Source organism: Pyrgilauda ruficollis, unplaced genomic scaffold (assembly GCF_017590135.1).
Source record: "Pyrgilauda ruficollis isolate IOZ18807 unplaced genomic scaffold, ASM1759013v1 scaffold7, whole genome shotgun sequence".
In the NCBI taxonomy this organism is placed as follows: Eukaryota; Metazoa; Chordata; class Aves; order Passeriformes; family Passeridae; genus Pyrgilauda; species Pyrgilauda ruficollis.
Window position 1 is genome coordinate 14,360,393 of NW_024528821.1, and position 25,203 is coordinate 14,385,595.

Below are 25,203 nucleotides of genomic sequence, written 5' to 3' on the forward strand. Positions count from 1 at the left end.
CCGGGCTCTCCGGGGGCCGGCGCTTGGTGGGCTCGTCCTTGTTCCCCGCCGTGTTTTGCCGAGTCAAGGGTATCTCTTCGGAGCTGGGCGAGCCGCTGGCGGCGGTGATGTGATTGCATAGCAACACAGCAGCCGGGGCGGTGGAGGAGGAGAGGCAGCGGTGCTGAGGCTCAGCATGCATCCCTGTCACAGGGATCCTCTGCTGATTCACACAGCCCCGCTGCCCCCGCGCCTCGGACCCGGCCGACTCGGAAGGTAGGCCATGGCAACGTTTGTTTCCCTCTCGGATTTCCTGCCCGGGCTGGAAAAGGGGAGAATTTGGACGGATGGTTTGAGGTGGGAAATGCGCTCTTTGGGGGTGTGCGTGTCCCTTGGCAGCAGCGCTGCCCATGCATGTGCGGCTGAGGAAACTTGCGGAGAAGAAAAGAAGGGTGTCGGGGTGAGAGCCAGAGAGGCGACCAAGACCATTTCCACGAGGGAGAGGCTAGGGACCGGCTAGGGATGCGGGTTCCCGAGGCGAGCAGCCGCCTCCAGCGTGCCGGTGTGCCCGGCTGTGATGCTCTGCACGTTGAAGGTTTATTTACCCCTGCTCCGGGCAGGGTGCGTGGTGGCCTTCTAGCACCTTCCTGGGAGGATCAGGCAGCAGGGCAAGGCAGGCACCCAAATATTCCTCACGTAGTGAGCGAGGATCTTCCCACAGCCCCAGCTCTGCCCTTTCCATTCAGTACCTTACACGGGCCAGCCTTGCTCCTTTATGTGTCCGCCCTCCCCTCCCCCAGCTTCTCCCCAGCTCCTTTCACTCATCGTTCCTCCTCCTCCTCCCTCTCAAGGGCTTGTATTGCCACCACTGACCTTCCCCTGGATGCGCCCTGACCGACTGCAGGACTGCCTGCAGGAAGCACAGGACCTTTCCTGCTCCCCAGGGCTCAGCACTCTGCCTCCCTCTCCCTGCCAGACAGGACAGCCTGGGCTGTGCTTTCTCAAGATTTAGTGCCACAGATTATTAGAGGTGCCCAGTCCAGCCTGTTTCCTTCAGCCTTCCCTCCAGCACAGCATCACAGCTGTGGAGATCCACCGGTGGAAGTGCCAGCATTGTATTTGTGGGGTTTCAATGCTGAGGTTGCCCATGTGCAGTGACAGGGGTGTGGAGCAATTATTCCCATACCCTTAAATGCCACACTTTTTCTGGCAGAACCAATGTTTGTTTGTATTTTGAGTTTTAGTGATGAAAAAAAAGTCTAGTCAGTTTTTTGTCAGTTTTCCCTGTGCCCTAATCCAAGGTCCCTCGCACCTCTCCTGCTGCTGCTCACCTCTCTGTCTCGGACCTGTGAGGGTTCTTGTTTGGTTATTCTCATTAATGGCCTTTCCTGCCTGACCACAGTGCCCTTGTTGAGGAAGCTGTGTGAGGTCCCAGCCACCAGCTTCACCTGTGCTGGGGGGTTTCCATTCTCCTGTCACTCTGTGTGGCTCTGGTGCCATCTCACACCCTCCCCTGCCAGCTCCCCGTGCTGAAAGCTCTTTCTCTGCTGCTGTGGGAGCTGTCCAGGCAGGTTTTTGGAGTCAGCAAGGATGTGGTGCCACTCTGGAAAGGAACTGGACCAAAGTCTCGTTTTGCAGCAGTGTCCAGGAATGTGGGCGCCTGGGGTGCTGGGAGGGCAAGTGTTGGAGTGTTGCTGTGATTGATGCTGTGCTCAGGTCCTCTCTGTCAGCTGAAGGAGCTGACATGGGATGAGGATCATGTCTCTGGATTAACGTCTGAGACAGATCAATGCTGCTCTCTAAAACTGGCCGGGGCTGTAACTGTGAATGGGGCTGCTCGGGTCGGAGTGGCTCTTTGCAAAACCAAACAAAGTCAGACAGTGAAGGGATTAAATGAATGGGTTCAAACAAAAGTCCTGAGTTCTGGAGACACGGTGAATTTCTGAATATAATCATGTTTTTAGAAATACATTCAAGGCTTCCACTTCAGCCTGGATGTCTGTGATAAAAGCATAACAGAGGAATTATAAGTCTCGTGAAATAAGACATACTGACCAGAAAGAACTCAGTCTTCAAAAAACTCTCATTTTCATAGGTGTATGAAGATGAAACCAATCTTTTCAGAATAGAGACAAAATTGCTCCATCCCATTTGCCTTTGCTGTTTCCCTTTGCATAAGAATAAAGTCACTCTGACACATCTCAAGTAGGGGAAGGAAATGTGACTCCATGGGGCACACAGCCTGGTCGTAAAATTCATGGCCTCAGAAGGCCAGAGAGCCTTGTGCTTTGGCAGGGAGTTTATTATAAAAACAACCTTGGGGGCATGAGTATTCAGTTTAGAGAAGCAGGTGCCAGGTTTACAGTGAGAATGAGAAGTAAAATGCCAAGGCAGCCAGAGTCAGCAGCATTGCCTTGGCCATCAGACCTGAGTGTGGGTGTGCTCTTCCCACTGTTGTTGATCAGTTACACAGCGTGGCAAATGGGTGATGTGCTTTTCACAATGCAGCAAAACTTGTTTGCTGCTTCCAGCAGCAGGGAAGGGAAGGTTCAGGTGCTTAGAGGAGAAAGGCAAAGGCAAGGCTTGAGGTTTTTACTGGTTTAAACTGGCAGGTTTCAGGGCTACAGGAGGCACGTTTCTGAAGGAATGTCTTCAATTATTATGCTCGGTGCAACCTTCTTTCAGTCATTAAGCAAGTGATTTTCCCCCTATTCTGCTGTCCCTTTTGGGAGGTTGCTGCTTGCTCTTCTCCTGCTCCTTCTGTGTGTCAGGTCCAGCAGGCAGCAGCTTCTCTGTGTCCAGCCCAGCAGGGCTGTGGGCTCACAGCTGGGTCCTCTGTCTGCTGGAGTCATTATTTCAGTACTTTAAGCTGCTAAGAGATGGGAAGAGTTCCTAGGAAAAGTGAGCTTTAGAGGGAGCAACTTAAAACCCAGCTGGGAGTCTGAAACGACATGCAAAGGAAATTGAGGTTTTTCAATCTTCCTTTAAAAAAATCCCCCAAGTTATTTTTGAGCAGAGAGAGGGGTAGTCAGTTTTGCATGACCGTGTTGTGGGCATACACCCACACTCACCTGGTGAGGTGGGGACATCATCACCACCACAGTTTCCTAGTGCAAAGCCAACTGGTGAAATTTTTCAGTTTGATGCTGTGTGAGTGTGTATATTCTGTTGCTTAGGAAAATGGAGAGTGAGCCAGGGGAAAGGATGCTGCTTCCTTATTAAGATGTGTGGCACCTGTTTATCCGTTGAATTAAAATAACATTTTGGTTATGAGCTCCAAGTCCAAGTGTCCATTTAAGAAAGGAGCTCATTAGATGTGAGTCCCCACTTCACCCACCCTCAGTGAATAACACATCTTCTGTGCTGCTTGCTCACTGCCGGATACAGCCAAAGTTTTATGCTACTTCTCATGGACAGGTGCTTAATTGAAGCACCCTTCATTTTAATTAATAAAGGGGACCTGGTTCTTTGGTGGAAGTGCAGTGTGAAGCCCAGTGGCTGCTTTGGCCTCTGGGATTTTTAGCCCTCAGATGATGGGGTTGGAAATGCTCCCACGTGTGGAAGATTGCTGGCAGTCCCCTTTCAGGGTACATGGGAGCACGTAACAGCCAGGAGAATGTTGGGATGATTTTTGTGGGAGTGTGTTTGGGTGTCTGTTCTGGGTTTGTAAAGAGATGGAGATGAAGGGCCCGTGCTCTGAGAGGGAACTGTGTTGTTTTTCGTTGATCCCAGTGGGACAAAGGTTGCTTTTCTCTCACCAAACCTTGACCAGTGGGGTCTTGGGAAGTAGTTCGTCTGGCCTGCGATCTCAGGCTTAAATTATTTACTTACAAATGCAGAAAATAGTTTTTTGCTGAAACAGGATGTGTTGTTAAGCTGTCGAGGGAGTCCTGCTGTCTGCCAGCCTGGGAATGCTGCCTTTGTTATCATCTACATGGGAGCTGAACTCTGAAATATCCACAAGCCTCCCACCTTTCCCCTGAAAGGACACTGAACATGCTGAGCTGAAATGTTATTACTTCTCTGTACAGTAAGTTAAACAACAACAAAGTCATTAACATTTCCAGCAGCAGGGAACATGTTTGTATTTCCACTCTCCTCATGGGATAAAGGCTGAGCTGAGCTGCCTTGCCTCAAGATGTTCCCATATTTTTTTCCTTATAGGCCAAGATCTGAAGTGGAAAGTTTCAGGGAAGAATGTTTAGGAGGAAATTAGGAATTCAAAGCATAAACTGTGTGAGTGAGAGACCTCTTGACCTGTGTGCTGTGTTTGCTGCTGTTATGTGTGGTAGGGAGCTGGAAATTCAACATTACACTCTACTGCCTGTGACAGGTTTCTAATCTTGGGGGTTGGCTTTAGCCATGGAGGGTCAGCTGCAGTGTGAATTCTCTCAGTGTTTGGGTATGGGTTTCTATCAGGAGGATTTTAAACAAACGCAGCAGAATTGGAGAATTCTGTGCACCATGTGCCCTGGTGGCAAGCTGTCACCTTCCTTTTGGGTGGGATGGAGAAGAGGTGCTGCAGGAGCTGGGACAGCCCCTCCAGCCAGCCAGGGATGCTGCTGCAGCAGCTCTGGAAAGCAGAGAGAGCACAGAGGTCCCTGAGTGGTGCAGTGAGTTGTGTGACAGAGCTGAAACAGGACTGGTTGAGCAAAGGCTACTCCAGCTGCCTTCGTCAGACTGCCTGGAAAGAAGGGAGTGGGACAGGCTCTCCAGTGCTGAATTTGTAACAAGTACAGCTCGTGTAGGAAGAGAAAAAAAGGCAATTATTTTGGTTTTAATACCTTTAATGCCCAGGCATTCGACTGTTGAAAAGTAACACCCAGATTTTTGGCTCTCTCATTTTTCAACTGGAGGATCATCAAGGTCCCACCTCAGTAGTGGTTTGGGTGCTGAAGTGTTTGGAAGCTCTAACACAGCACTGTGGAACATTTCTGCTCCATTTCTTAGGGTGCTCTGAGAGCAGAGGCAAGTGTTGGGTGCTTTGCATGGGGGAGGATGCAAAACAGCACCAGGTAAGGAGGTTGTACCTGATGCCTCTGAGGGCTGATCTGACACCTTTGTGCCTGCAGTGGGACCTCCAGCACAGACAGGTGAGACACACCAGTGGAAGAGGTCTCCCTCCTTGCTGTCTCCACTGTGTGAGTGCAGTGCCCCAGTCCCTGCTCCATGGTGACTCTGCCACTGCTTCTTGCAGTGTCCACCTGTGGAAATTCTCACCTGCTTCTGCTCACCTGAGCCTTGATGTTTGTTCTGTGCCCAGGGGACCAAGCTCACTTTATATCTGTTTGAACAGCCTGACCACATTGTTCCTTGAGTCCTCCCAAGGAGAATCTCAACTCCTTTTCAATCAGAGGCTTGGAGTAGGCTGTGGGGATGATAGTTTTTGTTGTCTGGACTTCAGTCTGGTTTGTATGATGTTGAACCTTTGCTGTCGTGTGCTGGGTCTCCAGCACCAACCTAAAGCAGAGTGCAGAGGGTGAATGGTGATGTGGGAGAGGCAGAGTGGATCACAGGTTTGGCTCTTGGCAGGCATAGGCATCAGGCAAGAGGAATTTAGCCAGGAAGCATCCACAAATCTCTGCTCCACATGCTGCAGTGCCCAGCCCCAGAGCTGTATGGAAGCACTGAAGTAGGAGTGCCAGAACTGGAGCTGTTTTGTGTGCCTCAGCAGAGAAGGAGAGCAGATCCAAGAGCATTTCTCCTTGCTTGGTTCCAGCAATAGCAGGGAATTTGGCAAGGGGTCACATGGAGCTGTTGGCTTGCCTGCAGACGTGCCTCTCAGTCTGGTTGTCTCTCTCTCCCCCTGAACGTGCTCCTTTGTGCTGGCTGCTGAGCAGCTCAGTCAGTTCCACACTGTCCGGGTTCTCTACCCCTGGGCTTTGTCTTTGCTGTTGCAGAATGGCAAAGGGCAGCTGAGCCACTGCCCTCCACCCTGCTCTAGTGCTCGTGGCAGCAAGGGGCTGCACAGGACATGACTGGGTAGTGCCCCTTGCTTGGCACTCAGCCTGTTCTGTGACTTCTGCCTTGGACAGGCTTTAGTTCCCTGTGCCATCTGTGTCCTGATGGGCTTTGCCATCCCTGGAGGAGTTCAAGGAGCCAGCCCTCAGGAGGTGCAGCAATGGCTGTCCTTATTTCCACGATGCTGGCAGGGAGCGTGGGCACCCTCCAGGTCCTGCGCGTGGGCACCTGCAGGACCAGGGTTACCCACCCCTGTCTCAGAGCTGCACTGCCCCGTGCATGCACATCTGTCACTCTGCAAGATGCAGTCAGAGCATTGTGACCTGCCCGCTACTGCCCCTGTTCTCTGTGCTGGTGGCAGGAACTGGGGCCAGGCTGTGCTGGGAGGACTAAGAGCAGAGAGCCCCTGGGTGTGCTGTTGGAGGGCTGGCTGAGCTCGTCTGGCCAGCACACATCCCTGCGGTTTCACTGCACTGTACCACACAAAAACCTCGGGATGGCAACTTCAGGGAGACATCAGAACCTCACTGCAAAAGCCATGGATTTCCCAGTCCTGGGGAAGAGCTCGGTGGCATTCCTTTGTCAGAGGCTTTGAGGAAAAATAGCTTTTCACACCCTGAGAATTGTATCTTGGCTACATTGAGTGTCATCCAGAGGTCATTTAGAGCAACAGAGCCCAAATGGCGCAAGCACTGGAGGGAAAGGAGGTGCTGTTACCTTCTGTCAGAAATCTTCTGTACCCTTGGGGCTGGGTGTGGTGAATTTGCACCGAGAGGCTGGAGGGCTTTGAAGACCCTGGAATTTATAATTATTAGTGTGGGTCTCATAATCCCCTCATAATCCCCTGCCTGCATGGGGAGAGGAGCAGGGATGCACAGCCTGCAGTGTTCATTGGTGCTAATGGGCAGGAGAGGGAGAGGATGAGACCTTGGACTGTCAGCCTGCTGGAGAGCTCAGCACAGGCTGCTCTGCTGGAAAGGGAGAGAATTATGGCTGTAAAAATCACTAAGAGATTTAAAAAAAAATCATAGGATAATCTCTTAATGTGTGTAATTGAGGGCAGAGAGGCAGGGAAGGCTCAGGCAGGGGAGTGAGGGCTGTGAAAGTGCCAGAGATGGGCAGTGGCACGGGGCCGGGGGGGTTTCTCCTCAGCTGTCTGTGCAGAGTGGCTGCTGTCAGTGCAGGATGTGCTGCCTGCTCCTGCCCTGCCAGGAGGGTTCCCCCAGCTGTCCAGCTGAGCTGGGTGTGAAGGAGCCAGCAGCCTTCTTCCATCAGCATCACTCATTCTCCTCAAAGCAGCCTCATCTCCAGGCAGACACGAGCTCTGTCTGCTGGAGCAGGTGATTTTTACCTTCTCTAAGTAGGAAAGCAGTCACCAAGTTTTCTCTGAGCTTTATTTCTCATGGCTTTCCATAAAGCTGAGATGGTGCTGGCAATGAAATGAATCCCTATTTTAGCTCATTTAGAGTCCAAACAACAAAACTCAGCAGTACTGTGACCAGAGGTTGCATTTCTGATCTACAGAATAGTCAAGGGGCCACTGCTAACTGGCTTTACAGGTCACGCAGTTCAAAAATGGGGATAATGAAGGGAATTTTATAGCTCATAATGAGCAAAAACTCATAAAAAGCTAGCTCACAGTATGAGATACATGAAGCTGGGGCTCTAGGCAATTTGCCTTCTGAATATAAAAGGAAAAAATATGTTTGAAAATGTTGTCTGTTATGGGGATATGTCTGTTCTGTCTAAACATAAGTTGTTCTGGATTAAAAACCATACTGTACCACCTGCTAGGAAGAAAGTGAATGTTATCTCAACCAAAACTATAACAAGGGCCATGCTAGTGAGGTCCTCTCTCCCTTTCTTTAAACCATCTTGTACAGTTCAAGAAACCCAACCCTTTCTAAAAGTGCTGTCTGTGGGACTCACTAACAGCAAATTGCACAACCAGGTGGAAGAGTTGGATGCTTAGATGAAACAAGATTGCAACACTAGTAGAAGTACATTAAATTAAAAAATGCTTCCTTTTAGTCTCCGGCTGCCATGGAGGCAGCGCTGCAGGCAGCTGGGAAGGGGGTCAGCTCCGTGAGGAGGTGCAAGCTGACGCGGGGACTCTAACACTGCTTTTCAGGTGCTCCATCCCCATGACCATCAGCTCTGATGCAGCCCCTGGTGATGCAGGAATGGCTCCATGTCCTCCCTCCATGTCCTGAGTGGCGCCCGCCGGCCCCGGCGCAGCGCAGCGCTGCCCGCCCGCTCTCCCAGGTAAGAGCGGCCTCGGGGAGCCTCCTCTGGCACCTTTGTGCAGAGCTTGCAGCTTTCTGTGGGGCAAACGGGCCCTCTGTTCCTGGAGAAGGGAGGGCTGTCAGCTCCAGCCCCCATCGCTTAAGGAGAGCGTGTGCTCTGCTCTGGCACTCCTGCTGCACAGTGTTCCCCAAAGCAGGGAAGAGAGAACACCTGCAGAGCTGGACTCCGAGCCTCTTCCACAGCAAAGAGCCAGAGGTTACTGTTAACTGCTCTTATGTGTTTGGTTGGGCTTTTTTTTTTTTTTTTTTTTTCCTGGAAACTTGGAAGAATGTCAGCTTTTGGTGAAAATGTAGGTTTTCTACTCTTCCTGGTTGCAGAGAAGAGATTGGAAAGAAACCCCTGGTGGATGCTGTAAGGCAGAGGAGGAATCTGACCTCTGACTAATCTAATTATCTTAAGGCACAGACCTTGGTGTCCCTCCTCCTTCCTCCAGGGTCTCGGAGCCCCAGGCCAGGCTCCTCACCAGAGGGGCAGGAAGGTCTCTGGGGGTCCCTGGGCAAATGGCAGAGCAGATTGAAGAACAGAAAGGTGTGCTGGCAACTGTCTGCAAAGCTGCCTGTGCTCTGCACTGAGCTGTCATGAGGGGGTTTAGCACCCTGGTGTGGGGAAACACTGCCTGGGCTCTGCCAGGCTGTGGATCCCTGTTTGCCTGTAGCTCTTGGTCCCAGGGTACCTCTCACCTGTCTGGACAATGCCAAAAGTTCCCTTGGGCACTGGCAGTGTTCTTGCCAGGACAAACCAGGTCCCAGCTCTGCCTTTTCTTTTTTTGTCGTGCTTCAAGCATGAGAAGCAAGGGCTGAGCCTGGGGTTTCTCCCTACTGTGGCTGACCACCAGCCTGGACCTGTTTGCCTCAGGGAGCTGGGATCTGCAGGAGGAAGGCAGAGCTGTCTCTGGAGAGGCTCCAGCATGCAAGAATGAGGCAGGGGGCAGGCTCTTGGTGGCTGAGCCAGGGTTTCTTGGTCCCAGGGTGGCTGCTGCAAGACTGCTGTGGGCCAGTGCACGTGTGGTTGATAAACAGCCTGGCAAATGAAGTGAGGAGGGAGAGGGACAGAACAGGATGAGCAGAGAAAAGCCTTCCTGACCTGCCTGAGCAGCCCAAGCCTCTGTGAGGGGATCAGAGCTCTGTGGGATTTGCTGGGAGAGAGGAGGGGAGCGGGGGCAGGAGCAGTGTTAATGACAGCTCCCCGTTAGAAGGGGCTGCTGTTGGCACCTAGGAAACAGCCTCCCTGTCCTGTCCTTGCTGGTGCTGAAAGCTCTGGGCAGGCTGCACAGCCCATCCTTAGCTGTGGCCTCACTGAAGCCCCCTCCTCCAGTCTGGGAGCTGCCCTCCCATCTGTCGGACTCACCCGAGGGGTGCTGAGGAGGGGAGCTGGCTGTGCTGGTCCCAGAGGGAGGGTCAGCACCCATCAGATGTGCAGGCAGAGAAGAGAGGGAGAGATACTGGGAGCTTTTCTTTCCCTCCCTGTAGGTGGAAGAGAGCATGATAAAAATTCTGGGCGTCAGGACTGTGGGGGACACAAGAAGCCAGTCCAGAGCTTTTTGGCAAAAAGAAACTATTTGCACTTGGTCCAAACTGGCATGAACATCTGCTGGTACCCAACACCGTGCTGGGGCACGTGGGGGACAACAAAGGCATCTTTGACTTTTTTTGGGATTAGATCTCAAGAACCTATTTACCTTCTGGATCACTGAGGCTTGATGGGATGATTTCCCGGCTAAATCCCTTTCCTGGCAAGCACCCCTGTGTGCCCTGCGTGTGCTCCAGCATCGGGGCCAAGGTCTCCGCTGGCCATCCCAGCGCATCCCCTGGCCGGGGCCTCGCAGGGACGGCTCTGCAGCGCCCGGAGCAGTGACCCTGCCCGCGGCTGCTGTCCCACCTGGGGCTGCCCTGCGGCGGGCGCATCGCTGCCCTCATGTGCTCGGAGGGCAGCCGCGGGGTTAAGGCAGGTTGGAGGCCGCTGGAATGCCGCTGGACAAAGCTGGGATTGAGGCTGGCTGTGGCGGCTGCCGCCCCCTGCGCATTCCTGGGGGGTCAGTGCCCGGCTCGGCGGGCTCCCGGCGCTGCCCGGGCGCTGCCGCCGGCAGGAGCCATGCCCGCTCCTCGGCCGAGCCGGGCTGAGCGCAGCCGGAGGCGCTTGCCACAGCCAGCGTGAGTCCGAAAATAAACCTGTTCCAGGGTGGAGGGGGGTGTGAGGGTCCGGGCTGCCGCTGCCGGGCTCTGGGGAAGGGATGCTGAGGGGGTGCTCAGAGGGAAAGCACTTATTTCTCCGTCTGCTCGCCTGCAGGGGTTTTGTCCTAGGGAAGCAGGTGTTCGGCACCTGCTCTCGGCTTGGTCACTGCTACGGGATTATCTGCAAGGCTTGGGAGCTGCAGGCGTGGTGGGCTTTTAACTTATGGAGTAAGGCTGGGAGGACTGGGTTGTCTGCAGAGCTGTGCTGCAGGTGCACCCAGGTAGAGCTGATCCCTTCCTTTGGTGTCCCCTGGGATAGAGGGGAGGGCTGGAGAGTTCCCTGGCAGTGCTCTGGGACTGACCTACTTCGGTGCCATGAGCACCTGCACATGCAGAGTATTGGTTTTAATATGTGCAAGCAGCAGTTTTAGCTTCAGTGGATCATTATCTGTGGCCCCAAGAATGCTGTGAACTCTGTGGGTGATGGTTTTCTCTGTTTTCTTGGTGTTTCTGGAGTGGCAGGATGGGGAGGCAGAGAACAGCCTGTTGGATGTTTTTAGATGAATCAAACTTAGCACCAGTCTTGGCGATCGTTTGATTTTTCTCTGAGAACTGGTGTGGAGGGGGTATTTTTAGCTGTGCAGCCAAATTCCTTGTCTGGTTGTTTTCTCCTGCCTGTTGTTTCCCTCGGCTTGGCTGCATCGCTTCTCCAGACACCTCCACCAGCCCTTGGACAGCACAAGTGACAAGTATGTGCACATTCCCCTTGAAAGAGCTGCTGCTTTTCCCCCAAGGCAGCTGCCCTTATCTGGCCTGTTGTATGCTGCTTAGAAAGTACTAACACATTTAATTATGGTTGATTAAGCACCTGGGGATAATTACCTCTCTAATATCAAAGCAGCATTCGATCGAAATGCTGCCATTTCTCCAACACAGCTCATTGATGTCTCACTTATGGGAAAGTGTCCATGTGTTTTGCTCAACAAAATGTGTTTTTTGGAGAGAAAATCCCCTCTCGTTCACTGAGTCCTGTGTGAGGGGCTTTTGATCCTGTGTGTTGCTGTCACCAGCACATGCACAGAGTGTGTTGTGATACAGTGCTAAAGGCTCAGGAAAGGATTCCAACAAGGATTTGCTGTCCAGGGATCAGAACCCAGTTTTTCCAGCTGGATGTGCTTCCCTTGCCTGGCTGGGTTGGGATTTGCTGTCTTCTCTCCATGGCCTTTTGCAGCACCCTTCCCACGGCTGCTCATTCTGGAGAGCTGCGGAGGAGAAGCAGCATCTGTGGAGGAGAAGTGGCTCCTCAGATTTGCCATGCAGGCAGGGAATATCCTGGAGCCTCTGTAGAGGAGCAGGTGGCAAGTGCCAGCATTGGGGATGGCATAAAGGATGTTGGCAGATCCACTTGGTCCCTAGGAACAGCAGGATCAGCCTCCTCTCGAAGCACAGCAGCTCTGTATAACATGGGAAAAATCATCATTAGCCCTGCAGGCACTGTGACACATAAGGACCAGCTCTGGCTTAGCAGCTCTCAGCAAGATAAGCTCATTGCTGGATGGCTGAGGAGAAAGATGTGCAGTAAACCCTCCCTTCAACCTTTGCTCTGGATGCTGCTGGAGCTGGCACTGCATCCTTCTTGCAGAGACAGCCAGGAGTTTCCTGGGAGCTGCTAACAAACCACTTAAGGAACAGGGCAGCCCCCCTGAGAGTCAAAGAACCAGTCAGGGTTAGGGCAGAGTTGGGTGGGTGTCTCCAGGCAAGATCCCAAAGCACCAGGCAGCAATCCCTGGATGCAGTGTGGTTCTGTTTCTGCCCAGGTTGAAGCCTCACAGGATGGTGCAGGACCTTCGAGTGTAACCCCTCGGGCTCCAAGCAGTGCTGCCGGGCCCCAGGCCCCTCTGGAGATGAATCTTTGCTGGAACGAGATAAAAAAAAAATCCCACAGCCTTCGGTAAGAGTCCTGCCTGCAGCAGCTCCAGGCTGGCCTGGCCCTCCAGCCTTGCCTGCTGCTTGTGATTGTCAGGAGGTTTTTGAACTTTTTTGCTTGATGAGCCACATGAATTCACAGTGACCTTGGCTCAGCTCCCCCTCTGATACACAGATGTCCTTTTGCTGGAAAGCATCTCCTCCATTTCTACCCATCCCAACCTCTCCTCCCTCCCCTCCTTCCCTCCTGTTTGCTCTCTCTATCCTCTGCCACCTCTGCAGCTGTCTCTTTTTGCCCTGTGGCTTTGCCTGCACCTCCTCTGTGTCCGTCCCTTCACTGGGAGCCCTCTCCACTGCATGAGGGGAGCATGCCTTCCAGACTGTCAGAGTTTGCAGCTCCACAGCCAGCATGACAGAGAGCTTAACTGGGGCGTGTTAATTGTCTCCTGCCTTAATCCAAGGCTCCTGGAAGCTGCCCAGACGTTAAATGCCATTCCAAGCCCCCCTTGCTAGCCAGAGCAGTTCTGACCCACAGGCAAACACAGAATGACTGTCCTCCACTCTGGGCTCCAGGGTGAGGAATGGCTTCAGTTTCTTGTCCCCAGTGCCTCCGTGCCTCACCCCACGTGGCAGTGCAGGCTCTCTGCTGCCTGGGGTCGGGCACAGCCCGTGCTGAGGTGTGCTGCCAGTCCCTGAGGAGGTCCTGGGGCCCAGCACCCAGCCATGGTGCTGTGCTTCCCCTCCTCTGGGAACCTGCTGCTCTCCTGTCTGTCTGTCTGTCGTCTCACTGTCCTTGCTCTCCTGCCAGGGCTCGGCTGGAGGCCTTCTCTGACCACAGTGGGAAGCTGCAGGTGCCTCTCCAGGAGATCATTGACTGGCTGGGGCAGAAGGATGAGGAGCTGTCGGCGCAGCTGCCCCTGCGGGGCGATGTCCTGCTGGTGCAGCAGGAGAAGGAGACACACGCGGTGCGTTCCTGCTGCCTGCCCTGCTCCCTGCTCTGAGGGCTCCCGTGGGCAGCCCTGCCTCCTGTCACTGCCCGTGCACAGCCAGTCCACAGACACTCAGGGGAGTGTCTCCATCTCTGCTCTGAGAAAAGGCAGAGCCCATCTGGTTTTGGACAACAAACCCACATTACAGCCTCGAGTCACCTGCAGCTGGTGATGAACCCTGTTCTTTGTAGTGGCTTCCCTGTGTCCTGCCTCTCACTGGCCTCTGCTTTTGGGATCCTGGAGCCTGAGAAGGCTGGTCTAGGGGCAATCCTGTGGCTGGGACATGAGTGCTGCCTGCAGGAACATGTTATCATCATTCCTGAAACCAGGGTACACCCAGGCAGATCAGAGTTTCCTGCTCCCAGGTTTACAGCATTTTCTTCCCACTGCCAGTGGCTGTTGGGCTTTAGTTGTTTTTACCTTGAAAACAAAATTAAGGTGTTTACTGCTGCTGTCTCTCATCCTTGCTGGGGCTTCTCTGGTGCACAAACAGCCCATTCAGCAGACAGCACTGGTGTGGGAGCTGCAGTGGAGGGGAGGAGAGGACATACTAAACCATCGTGCCTCTGAAGTCTTCCCTGGCAGATGTGCTGCTTTGGGGCATCCTGCTGTTCCTCTCCTTGCTCCTGCAGCAGCTGGACCTGTTGCTGAGCAGCTGCTGGAAGGGTTGTTAGTGTGGCCATGCACAAGTGAAGAGCATCCCCAAGCAGTGCCTCTGAAAGCACCATAAATAAAACAGCTCCTCCTGTGCAGCCCTGGCTCAATGCCATTCTGGGCTTGCTGTTCTGCCTCCCCACTCCAGCAAAGCTGCAGGCCAGACCTCTGCAGGAGCCACCTTCTGCCAGGTGGTCATTCCTTCCCTGAACTACAAAAATATTTCCCTTAACACTGACTTCTCTCTGTGCCTCCAGGGAGGTTTGTGCCTTGGGGTGAATAAATCACTGCAGCATTTGGCAAGGGGGCAGCCAGGGCACAGCTTTGTGGCTCAGCCTGCTGTCTCATCTCTGTGCTCTACTCTGCAGGCTTTCATGGAAGAAGTGAAGTCTCGGGGGCCATACATTTACTCTGTCCTGGAGTCAGCACAGGCTTTCCTTTCCCAGCACCCGTTTGAGGAGTTAGAAGAACCAACTTTGGAAAGCAAAGGTCTGTGCAGCTGCCCCCTTTTTAATCTCTGGTTTCACAGCTCCTCCTGGGCTGGCCCGGACAGGGTGGAGTGGAGGTGGCTGCAGTGGCACAAAGCAGCACATCAGTGCTCTGCCTCACACCACGGTGCCCAGGCTGTGCCCAGTCCTTTGGCAAAAGGTCACACTGGCACAGAGCAGTGTCACTGTCCAGGAAAAGGCAGAGGCTCCTGGTGCAGTCCGTGATGGGGGCACCTCATGAGGCAGCACCAGATGAGCTCTGGGGTAGCTTTTTAAAAGCAGCACAGCCTGTGAGGATAGAGAGGCTGCATACCTAGAGGAGCTGATGCAGAGATGGATACTATTATTACTTGTTTTCCTTCCCTTCTCCCAGTTTTCCCTAGATATTTTTATCTCCCATTTCCCTGTCCTCCCTCTGCCCCTTGCCCCTCTCTCCTCTGGGTTGGGCTCTCATTTTTGCCCCCTGTTCCCCGCTGCTTTCCCCTCCCAGATGTGTCTCCGCGGCACCGGATCCAGAACATCAGCCGCTTTGTGTGGAAGCAGGCCAACGTGGCCAGCGAGCTGTGGGAGAAGCTCACGGCGCGCTGCGTGGACCAGCACCGCCACATTGAACGCACCCTGGAGCAGCTGCTGGAGATTAAAGGGGCCATGGAAGAGCTCAGCACGACCCTGGACCAGGCTGAGAGCGTGCGGGACACCTGGGAACCCATCGGGGACCTCTTCATTGACTCCTTGCCGGAGCACATCCAGTCCACCAAGGTACGTCTGGCTGGGAGGGGGCTCCAGCCTTGGCCGTGGAGGTGGTGAAATGCTGCCTCCCAGGAGCACAGAGCTGCTCCCGTGGACTGCTCAGTCCGAGGCAGCCTCATCAGCTGGGATCTCAGGGCCAAGGCCTCCTTCCCACAGCCCCCCTGCTTTGTGAGGGGGATTTTGGCCAGCAGTGTCCCAAGCAACTTGCCATGCTGAGCACCTTGTCATGGCACAGCCTTACACAGGTACAGTGGCTCAGCATAGTCAAGTCATTGTCCCCTAAAGCAGGAGGCATCTCCAAAGCTGGCATTGTGCTGCCTCATGTTCGGGACCGAGGGTGGGACGTGAGTGTGGTTTCCCTTCAGAGCACAGAGCTGTGACACTCACAGCAGCAGCAGCTCCCAGGGGACACTGGGACTGTGTCAGCCTCAGAGCAAGACAACAGATGGCAGGAAAAGGCAGTCCCTCATAGCCCGTGTTGGTTATTTGGAGGCTAAAAATGTGCCTTTTCAGGAGGTTTTCATTCATGTGGTGAGGCAGAGGGATGCTGTTTTTACAGATCAGAGCTGTTGGCTGACAGCTCTCAGGCCTGTAAAGGCTGGGCAGCAGGTTGTGCTCCAGAGCCTGGGGTCCATCCTTGGAAATGCTGAGCCCTGCAGAGTCTCTGGATGTCAGTGGGATTTGTTGGCCTGTGTTTGTCTGCAGATTGAATACTATCTGAAAGGAAGAATGACTTTTCCAGTTGCTGGAATTGATACGCTACCTGCGAAAAAGGAATATTTTCCTTTTTCCATAATATCCATGGGTCATGCCATGGCTTCCATCCTCTATATAACATAGGGTGGCAGGCAGCTGGTGTGGGATGAATCCTCATCTTCCCAAGATACTGCAGCTGGCACCCAGAGCAGGAACAACAGATGCTTTGGGTGTCTGAGCCTGGTCATAACAGGCAGTGCTGTGTCTGTGTGCCCAAATCCCATCTGCTATGAGCCCTGCCCACTGGTCACCACAAGGTTGCCTTGGGCATCATCCAAAACATCAGGAAATGTCTCTTCCTGAGTTCTGAGCTCAGCCAGATACAAAGCTCCTGTCTCAAGAGGCAAGATGTCTCTAACAAGACCAGTAGTCTTGAGCCTTTTTTGTGGGCAGCATCCCCTTGCCTGCACCAACACCTCCAGCTGGTGATTTGGGAAGATGCAGCCTTTTCAGAGGCACCCACCTGCTGGCACAGTCCTGCTGTGCCAAGGCTGGCATCAGAAACAGCAGCAGCTTAGAGGAGCATTTGGTGTTGATCTGACACGTGTTTCTCTCCTTGCAGCCTCTGTCCAGGTCCCCTGGGAGCGAGCCATTTCCCCCAACAAAGTGCCATACTACATCAAGTGAGTGTGCTCCCAGACAGCCCGAGGTCTTCTCTGGCCTGGAGGGATCAGGAATTGGGCAATTAGGAGAGGGGGGCATACTGGAGTGAGAACTCACCTGCAGTGAAGCAGGGCTTCCTCAGCCTGGCAGATCCAGGCTTTCCCTGCCTGCTGGGATGCTCAAGATGAGAGGAAACCCCAGCTGGAAGGAAAGGGGCCGGCAGCAAGTGGGGATATCCTGCTGTGGGCATCCTCCATGCTGCTGTGGCTGGGAAGTGTGCTCCGGGGGATGCAGCAGTGTCTGCAGACACTGAAACACTTGCTCCCAGCGCTGGCCAGGTCCTTTTTTTAATCTCTCACTGCAGCTTTTGGTTACCACATTGACTCTTGGTCTCCATCAATTTTGCTTCCAGCCACCAGGCCCAGACGACGTGCTGGGACCACCCAAAGATGACAGAGTTGTACCAGACGCTGGGTAAGGAGGCTGTCACAGAACCATTGGAGCAGTACTTGCCTTTTTGGGTGCCTGTGAGACTCCCCCAGGCCACCTTCTCCCCTCTGTGCCGCAGGGTCCCCCAAAGCAGTGGGGTGTGACCCCTGCCAGGCTCTGCTCCTCACTGTCCTGCACGTGCTCTGCTGGGGTCTGAGAGCTGCAACTGCTGCTTCCTGCCCTGCAGATAAGGAAGTTGTGCTGTGGTTTTATTCTTGTTTTCCTGTGTCCCTGCAGCGGATTTGAACAACATCAAGTTCTCGGCGTACCGGACGGCCATGAAGCTGCGGCGGGTGCAAAAAGCCCTTCGATGTGAGTGTGGCAAGAGCTTCCCTCCTGCTGGCTCCCCCTCAGTGGAGGCTTAAACTAACACAAGCTTTTATCAGCACATCAAAGGCAGCAGGCACCAGGGGATAGGTAGCTGAGGCGAGAAACCAGGAAGATCAGCCTGGGAAGCTGAGTTCTGTGTCAGCGCCTTTCTTACAGCTTGGGGTGGAGGTGACCCAAGGGCAGGTGTTGTCCAAAGGGATGTGAGAACAAAGTGGTCCAGCTCAGGGTTACAAAGCTGTGGCATCAGGCAGGAACTCACCAAGCAGCTCCAAAGGAGCATGGAGGAGGTGCGGATGTAACTGAGAGATGAAACCAGACTCACTGTCAGGGACAGAGAGGGCTGCACTGCTTAAAGAGGAGGAAGGGAGCCAATAAACCTGATTTCTGCACTCTTGGTGAAAACTGGAGGATTCATAGCCAGGTGAATATGATACAACAGGAGTTCAAACATCTCTCCAAGAGGTAGCTGCTCCCTGGAGACTGCTGAGGAGTTTCTGGTGGAACTGGCAAGCAGACAGGTGGGAATCTGATAGATGCAGCATCCTTGGCTGCTCAGAGCTTTTGACAAAGCCTCTCACCTAAGGCTCTGTCAAAATTAAGCAGCAGCAGGATGAGGAAAATCCTCCTCCTGAAATAATTGTTCATGAAGGGGATCAGCAGTGGGGCCCAGGCAGAGCTGTGCTCCTTGACATCCTGTGAAAGGGCTGGAAGGAGGCAATGAGTCAGGGTAAGAGGAGTTTGGGTTCTCAAGGGAGTCAAACCCTGGCTGTGGAGTATTTTCATAACACTGTGGTGATCAGACTGTCCTGTCCCAGGGACATTCAGGGAGGATGTAAAGCAAATGGAAGAAAGCTTTTGCCACCCTGTTAAGGTGTCCATGCAGCAGCAGGCAAGGTGTGGAGAGGAAACAAGGGTGAAGAAGAAAGGAGAACTCTCCTGTGTGCTGCTTGTGCATCTTTGGTTGTGCATCTCTTGCACCTCACATGCTGCACCGTCGCCTTCTTTCCACTCCAGAAATGACTTGGATAAGTGCTCTTTATTCAAGATATACTTGAGGAAAGGGCAAGGAGGTTGCCAAGGCAGCTTTCCCATCATGAGAAGTTTGGTAGAGTGGCTGTGTGGGAAAGAAGCAGTGAGGGATAGATCAGGGCCATATGCAGTCGTGGGCAGTGTGGACACGAGGGTGGGCAGGAGTGATACTCCCTGGCACAGAAACTGGGGCTTCCCAGTGCAAGTGTAGCAGCTTTGACAGGAGAAGGGAGGATTTATCCACAGAGTGAAGCTACAGTGTGGAAAAGGCACACAGTCCCCTGGGTACTGTGAATATTAAAGGTCTCAAAGATGGAAAGACTTTCAGGAAAGAAATATTGCTGCTTGCTAACACAGTAGCACGTACAACCTGCAGCCATAGAAGCCTGAAAGCTGGGCGGCTCACACTGTCCTAGCCCTGTTTTGGGTTTGTGCCTCAATTCCCTCACCCTGTCAGAGCTGGAGACAGGACTGATCCATCTCTGGGCAGCTGCTTGTAGGGTCTGTGTGGGTCTGTGCCCCCTCACCTCCCCACAGCAGCCCCACAGGGACGTGGTCCATGCACTGGGCTCTGCACATTGCCCTCCATGGGGGGCATTTAATGGCCATGGCTGGACACAGAAATGAGGGAGGAAGGTCACAGAGAATGGTGGCTCAAGGTGGAGATGTGGTATTTTGGGAGAAGTTTACAGGCAGGAGAGAAATTCTAGCAGCTGCACCCATCCTTTCCAGCATCTTCCCCAAGTGGGACTAATACTGCCCCAGGTTAGGGCAGGACAGCAACTCCCTCCGCTTACTTCTCACCTCTCTCATTTCCCCTCTGTTCCCTCTGCCTGTGCTTTCTGTGCAGTGGACATGGTCACCTTGGGCACGGCTTTGGAAATCTTCAATGAGCACGACCTGCAGCCCGGCGACCGGGCGATGGACGTGGTGGAGGTGATCCACTGCCTGACCGCCCTCTACGAGCGGCTGGAGGAGGAGCGGGGCATCCTGGTCAATGTGCCCCTCTGCGTGGACATGAGCCTCAACTGGCTGCTGAACGTCTTTGACAGGTACCTCTCTCAGTGTCCTCTGAGCTGTGGGGCTGCCAGTCATTCCTCCCTGCCATGAGGGTCCCTGCAAGTACAATACCCCCGTGCTGCTCTTCCAGCTGGCAGTGCTGCACAAAGGTTGTGGCTGCCAGTGAGGGAGGCTGCCTGCTGTGTGCTTGCCTTGATGACCCCCCTGCCAAGAAAAACCCACTCTGGAGCATTTGCAGACCTGTGCAATATCTTGTCCTGCAGTGGCCGCAGCGGGAAGATGAGGGCTCTCTCCTTCAAGACGGGCATCGCGTGTCTGTGCGGGACAGAGGTCAAGGAGAAGTTCCAGTGTGAGTCCCTTGTCTGCCTCCCCTAGAACCTGGTGTGAATTCACCTCGGGAAAACAGGAGTGGTTTTGTTTCCTGGCTTAGACCTTCTTTGCACGGGAAGAGCAAAGAAACAGCTTTCCTGCAGTGACTAAGCTGCTTGCATCATCACCTCTCCCTCCCTCCCCAGGCCTACGCCACCAAAATTAGGAGGTGTTTTTGCAGAGTGACTGGTGCTGCAGTGATCTTGCTTGCATGACACTGTAAGGAACAGTGCAGAGAAGGCACACAGGAAAGTTATCCAGTGCTTTCCAGAAGGAAAATACCAGGGGTGTATAGCTGGGGGAAGTAGGTTTCACTCAATTTGCTTTCCTCACTGCATTTTAACCGTGGAATATTGTGGAGGGGAATCTTGTGTAGCATAGGGAGCACCAAGGGGTTAAATGAAGGGATTAGGCTGATTCATAGAGGACAGGCTAGCTGGTGCTGTTTAATAAATGATGTATGGAACCTCTGTCCAAAGAAGACACTAAACTGGTTATTAGGAGCTGGAAGGACACTGGTAAAAGTAATTTAATCATAGCTCAGATTTTTCCTCGTATTTGAGCTCTGTGCTGGGGGTGGGCAGTGGGGTCCCTGGTGTCCCCACACCCTGCTCCCTGTGCCTGCCCATTGCTGGGCTGTCAGCTGTGTCTGTATTAGGGGGGGGGCAGTGGGGTCCCTGGTGTCCCCACACCCTGCTCCCCGTGCCTGCCCATTGCTGGGCTGTCAGCTGTGTGTCTGTATTAGGGGGTGGGCAGTGGGGTCCCTGGTGTCCCCACACCCTGCTCCCCGTGCCTGCCCATTGCTGGGCTGTCAGCTGTGTCTGTGTGCCCGCAGATCTCTTCAGCCAAGTGGCCAACGCCGGGGGCCTGTGTGACCAGCGGCACCTGGGTGTCCTACTCCATGAGGCCATCCAGGTCCCTCGCCAGCTGGGGGAGGTGGCAGCGTTTGGGGGCAGCAATGTGGAGCCCAGCATCCGCAGCTGCTTCCGCTTTGTGAGTGCGGGGCCACGGCCCTCGGCCCGTCTGTGCTGGGAACAGGCTCCCCAGGTGGCAGGGGAGCTGCTCCCCCTGGCAGCCAGGTCCCAGCTCTGAGCAGCCCCTTCCTGTCCTCCCCAGAGTAATGGGAAGTCTGCCATTGAGGCGTCCCAGTTCCTGGAGTGGGCCAACCTGGAGCCGCAGTCCATGGTGTGGCTGGCGGTGCTGCACCGGGTGACCATGGCCGAGCAGGTGAAGCACCAGACCAAGTGCTCCGTGTGCCGGCAGTGCCCCATCAAGGGCTTCAGGTAAGGGCTGTGATACGGGACCCTGGCCCCAAGGGAGAGTGTGCTGTCCTGCAGGACAGAGCTGAGTTGCTCTGTGCTCTCGGGGGAGCCTGGAGCTCTGCAGCCAGCAGTGTTCCTGGCAGGGCAGAGCAGGTGCCAGCCAAGGGGAAGGAGCAGAATGCTTTCCTGGGGAGTGCAGCCATCAGCACTGTGGGTTCACTGGGGTGTTAGAGCAACACAGGCCACCTCTGTCCCCTCCCACTGACCTCTTCTTGGGCTTTAAACACGTGTTTTGATGACTTCCACTGCTTCCCTATGGCTTCTTGACCTCCCCAGGTATCGGAGCCTGAAGCAGTTCAATGTGGATATCTGCCAGACCTGCTTCCTCACGGGGCGAGCCAGCAAGGGCAACAAGCTGCACTACCCCATCATGGAGTACTACACCCCGGTACAGGGCTGGGCTGGGCTGGGAGGGCCCTGGTGCAGAGCAGGGCCCACTGATGGCAGCAGCCTTGTGATGTTTAGGCTGGTGCAGTCCCACAAGTGGATCCCTTGTGTAGTTTTGTACCCTGTGCGTGCTGGAGGCTGCCTGTGTCCCTGCTGTTCTGGGGCTCGTGGTGAGCAGGATGCATGGCCCCAGTGCCCAGCTTGGCCTGTGCCAGGCCCCAGGGCAGGCTCACAGAGCTGCTGTGTGCCCTCCTTGCTTCCTCAGTTTTATCTGCTTCTTCCCCCATGGAGCTCATGCCCAGTCTGAGGGGATATCTTATTGAGGGTGCTGAGCTGTGGTCCCCCACTTTTCACTAAACAGGCACCTGTGTCCCATTTGTGTCTCTGCAGACCACATCCAGTGAGAACATGAGAGACTTTGCCACGACACTGAAGAACAAGTTCCGGTCCAAGCAGTACTTCAGCAAGCACCCACAGAGAGGTTACCTGCCCGTCCAGTCCGTGCTCGAGGCTGACTTCTCTGAGACGTGAGTTGCCTGGGCCCTGGCTTATGTCTTTGGGCCCAGAATGAGACATGAGTTCTGTGGATGGAAAGAGCATCTCAGCTCATGCAGGGCTCCTGGAGGAGGGCTGGAGGAGCTCTGGTGGTGATATGCCACCTTGTTCTTGAAGGAACAGAGATTTCAGTCTCTCTGTCCAGCCCCTCCCTGGCTCTTCTCAGCCAGCTGGGATCGGTCTGTGCCCAGCCTGCTGACCAGTGTGCATCTCTTGCAGCCCAGCCTCGTCCCCGATGTTACCACACGCTGACACACACTCCAGGATCGAGCACTTTGCCAGCAGGTACCCCCATGGGCTCCGCTGTCCTGCTGGGGCACAGAGCATGACCCTGCTGGGTCTGGGCGGGCTTTGGGGCACACAGATGGTCACAGACCCCTCCACCTGCCCCAGCACTCTGCACAGCCAGGAAAACCTGCCTGGGATGTGGCGGTGCTGTGCAAATTGGCAGCAAAGACCATGCATTTGGCAGCAGATGTCTCACCAATGCAGCAGCCTCCATGTGCTGTCCTGCTCTTCCCAGGATGAGCTGCTGGATGGCTTCTCAGCAGGCACATCCCTTGGTGTCTTGTTCTGCTCTGTGTCCTCACCAGAGCTCTTTGCCAGATTCCCACTGCTGCTGCCCTGGGGTTTGTGGTGCCTCTGCCCTGGCTGTGGGGACCCAGGGGGTGCAGGGAGCCTGTACTTGTAGCTCAGGTCCTAGGCTGGAGCTGGAATTCTTACATCCTTTTCCTTTGCTTGTGAGAGAGGAGGCTGAGCCAACTGCACAGCAGCAGCTCTTTGTTCTAGAGATTTATACCCAGGGCAGCAGTGTATTTTGGTTTTTAAAAAGGCAAAATTCTCTAGGGCCTGTGCAGGACAGATTGGTGCAGGCCAGGTGGGAGACCCTGCAGAGAGGGGTCTTGCAGGGCCTGCTGCAAGTAGCTGAGCAAACATTTAGGGTGTCTGACCATATCCCAACCTTCTTCTCTTCCCTCCAGGCTTGCAGAGATGGAAAGCCAGAACTGTTCCTTCTTCAGTGATAGCCTGTCCCCTGATGACAGCCTGTGAGTTCTCCTTTCCCTTCTCCTCACCTCCTGATGGGTCAGGGCTCCTGTGGCTCTATCCATGCCTAGCCAGGGTACAGAAATGCTTTCCTTCCCACTCCCATTGAGTGAGAGGCTCTTGGGCACCCCCAAAAACAAACATCAGGGATGCTGAGCCCCTTCTGAGCTCTAGGCCTGGAGCAGCCAGGAGCTTCCCTGTGAAACTGCCTCCCTCCATGCTGTCCTTCTCCAAGGGCACACAAATCCCGTGATTTTCCTAATGAATGTGTTTCTCCACCTGCTGGAACAGGGATGAGGACCAGTACCTGCTGCGCCATTCCAGCCCCATCACGGACAGAGAGCCTGGGGGCAGCCAGCAGGGTCCAGGAGGCCTCAACATGGATGACAAGGGAGAGCTGGAGAGAGTCCTGGCCCACTTAGAGGATGAAAACAGGTAGAGACATGGGCAACCTGAAGGTGGGGGTTGTGGACTGAGACAGGGGAAGGGACTGGAGAAGCCTTGTAGAGCTCAGAGTGGAGGCAGGGGATGCTGCTGGGTCTGGAGGTGGGGATTGCAGATGCTGAGAGGGCAGTTTTGGAGGGTGGCTAAGCTGAGCACTGAAACTCAGTGAGAGTCTGCTCTCAAGGAAGGGAGAAGACTCTGTTCCCCAAAACATTCCTTCCTACATCCACAGAGCCTGCTCCCTCCTGAACTCCAAATGAGCTAAAGTGGGCCCAGGGCACTCCGTCTTTCTTGTCCCTGAGCCCCTCATGAACAGTGGTATTGCTGCTGTGGACCAGGGTGAGGCTCTAGGCAGGGCACACCAGCTCAGGAGGAGGTGATGCTTTCCCTGCCCTTGTTTTCAACCTCTTGGAAAGTGGTTGCTTATCTTTGAACCCCCTGGGTGGGGCAGAACCACAGACAGGCCACTCTGCAGTGCAGCATCCTGGCCCTTAGGCCTCACAAATGGCAAAGCTTTGTCTGAGTCGTGGGCCACCCGCAGTGTGCAGCTCCTGGGGGTTTCCAGCAGCCTCTAGGCAGGATGGAGGGGATGCTGACCTGGGCTGTCCTGCAGGATCCTCCAGGGAGAGCTGAGACGTTTGAAATGGCAGCATGACGAGGCAGTGGAGTCTCCAAGCTTGGCCACAGGCTCTCCTGAATCAGTGCAAGACCCACGTAACGAGGAGCTGCTGGCAGAAGCACGGATCCTCCGGCAGCACAAGAGCCGCCTGGAGACACGGATGCAGATCCTGGAGGACCACAACAAGCAGCTGGAGTCACAGCTGCACAGGCTGAGGGAGCTGCTGCTGCAGGTATGCTCAGAGCAAGGCTGGGGTGGGCTTTGCCACAGCAGAGCTGGGACAGAGGCACAAAGGGATGGGCAGAGAAGGGGAAGCCAGGGACAGAGGGTCATGACAACCTTCTCACAACAACTCTTCTCATTCCAGCCTCCAGCAGAGTCAGAAGGCAATGGTTCAGCAGCCTCCTCCTTGGCTTCATCTCCACATCAGTCAGAAGGCAGCCAGGCAAAGGAGAAAGAGCACAACACCCCTGACACTGAAACTGCAGGTGAGCTTTGCGCTTGGGCTGAGCTCCTGGCCCTGCTCCCTTGTTCCCATGCTGCAGGAAGCTGCCTGCACCCTGCCATCCTGCAGAGATGCTGGCAGCCAGGTGGATGTCCAGAGAGCCTTTTCCTACCCACCTGCCCTCCTTGCCTCTGCAGATGAGGTGGAAGCCAAAACCCAGGAAGTCAGCATGTGCCTGGAAGACATAATGGAGAAGCTGCGGAGCGCCTTCCCCAGCTCCCGAGGTACTTGAGTGAAACCTCCTCTCTCTCTCCTTACTGCTTCCTCAGGTGAGGCTTTCCCCACAGAGCCCTGCCCCAATCCCAGCTTCCCTGCAACAGCTGATGACCTGCAGTGCTTCAGCCAAGAGCTTTGCTGCTGCAGTGCTGCTGGGACGGGTGTGTGGCCTGGGAGCTGAGGAGGAGGAGGAGGCTTCACACCTGCAAGGAGAGGCCATCAGAGCTGCCAAGAGCACAGACCAAACAGATCCCTGTGATGAGTTGCAAGGCAGCCTCTGCCCTGCTCAG

The 25,203-nt window shown here is 54.5% G+C and overlaps 1 protein-coding gene across 1 annotated transcript in view; it reads left to right on the top strand.

Annotated features, from left to right (window-relative positions):
* DRP2 (dystrophin related protein 2) overlaps positions 1 to 25,203 on the top strand; it is a 27,698-nt gene continuing 2,495 nt past the window's right edge. Inside the window, 22 exon segments of the mRNA XM_041485339.1 lie at positions 1 to 255; positions 8,072 to 8,205; positions 12,236 to 12,369; positions 13,153 to 13,309; positions 14,356 to 14,476; positions 14,966 to 15,234; positions 16,483 to 16,604; positions 16,997 to 17,058; positions 17,311 to 17,385; positions 19,283 to 19,484; positions 19,716 to 19,801; positions 20,657 to 20,814; positions 20,938 to 21,104; positions 21,420 to 21,531; positions 21,921 to 22,057; positions 22,305 to 22,370; positions 23,066 to 23,131; positions 23,421 to 23,564; positions 24,187 to 24,424; positions 24,560 to 24,680; positions 24,835 to 24,921; positions 25,061 to 25,202. Coding sequence (XP_041341273.1) covers positions 8,101 to 8,205; positions 12,236 to 12,369; positions 13,153 to 13,309; positions 14,356 to 14,476; positions 14,966 to 15,234; positions 16,483 to 16,604; positions 16,997 to 17,058; positions 17,311 to 17,385; positions 19,283 to 19,484; positions 19,716 to 19,801; positions 20,657 to 20,814; positions 20,938 to 21,104; positions 21,420 to 21,531; positions 21,921 to 22,057; positions 22,305 to 22,370; positions 23,066 to 23,131; positions 23,421 to 23,564; positions 24,187 to 24,424; positions 24,560 to 24,680; positions 24,835 to 24,921; positions 25,061 to 25,202 — 2,771 coding nt within the window. The 5' untranslated portion in view covers positions 1 to 255; positions 8,072 to 8,100.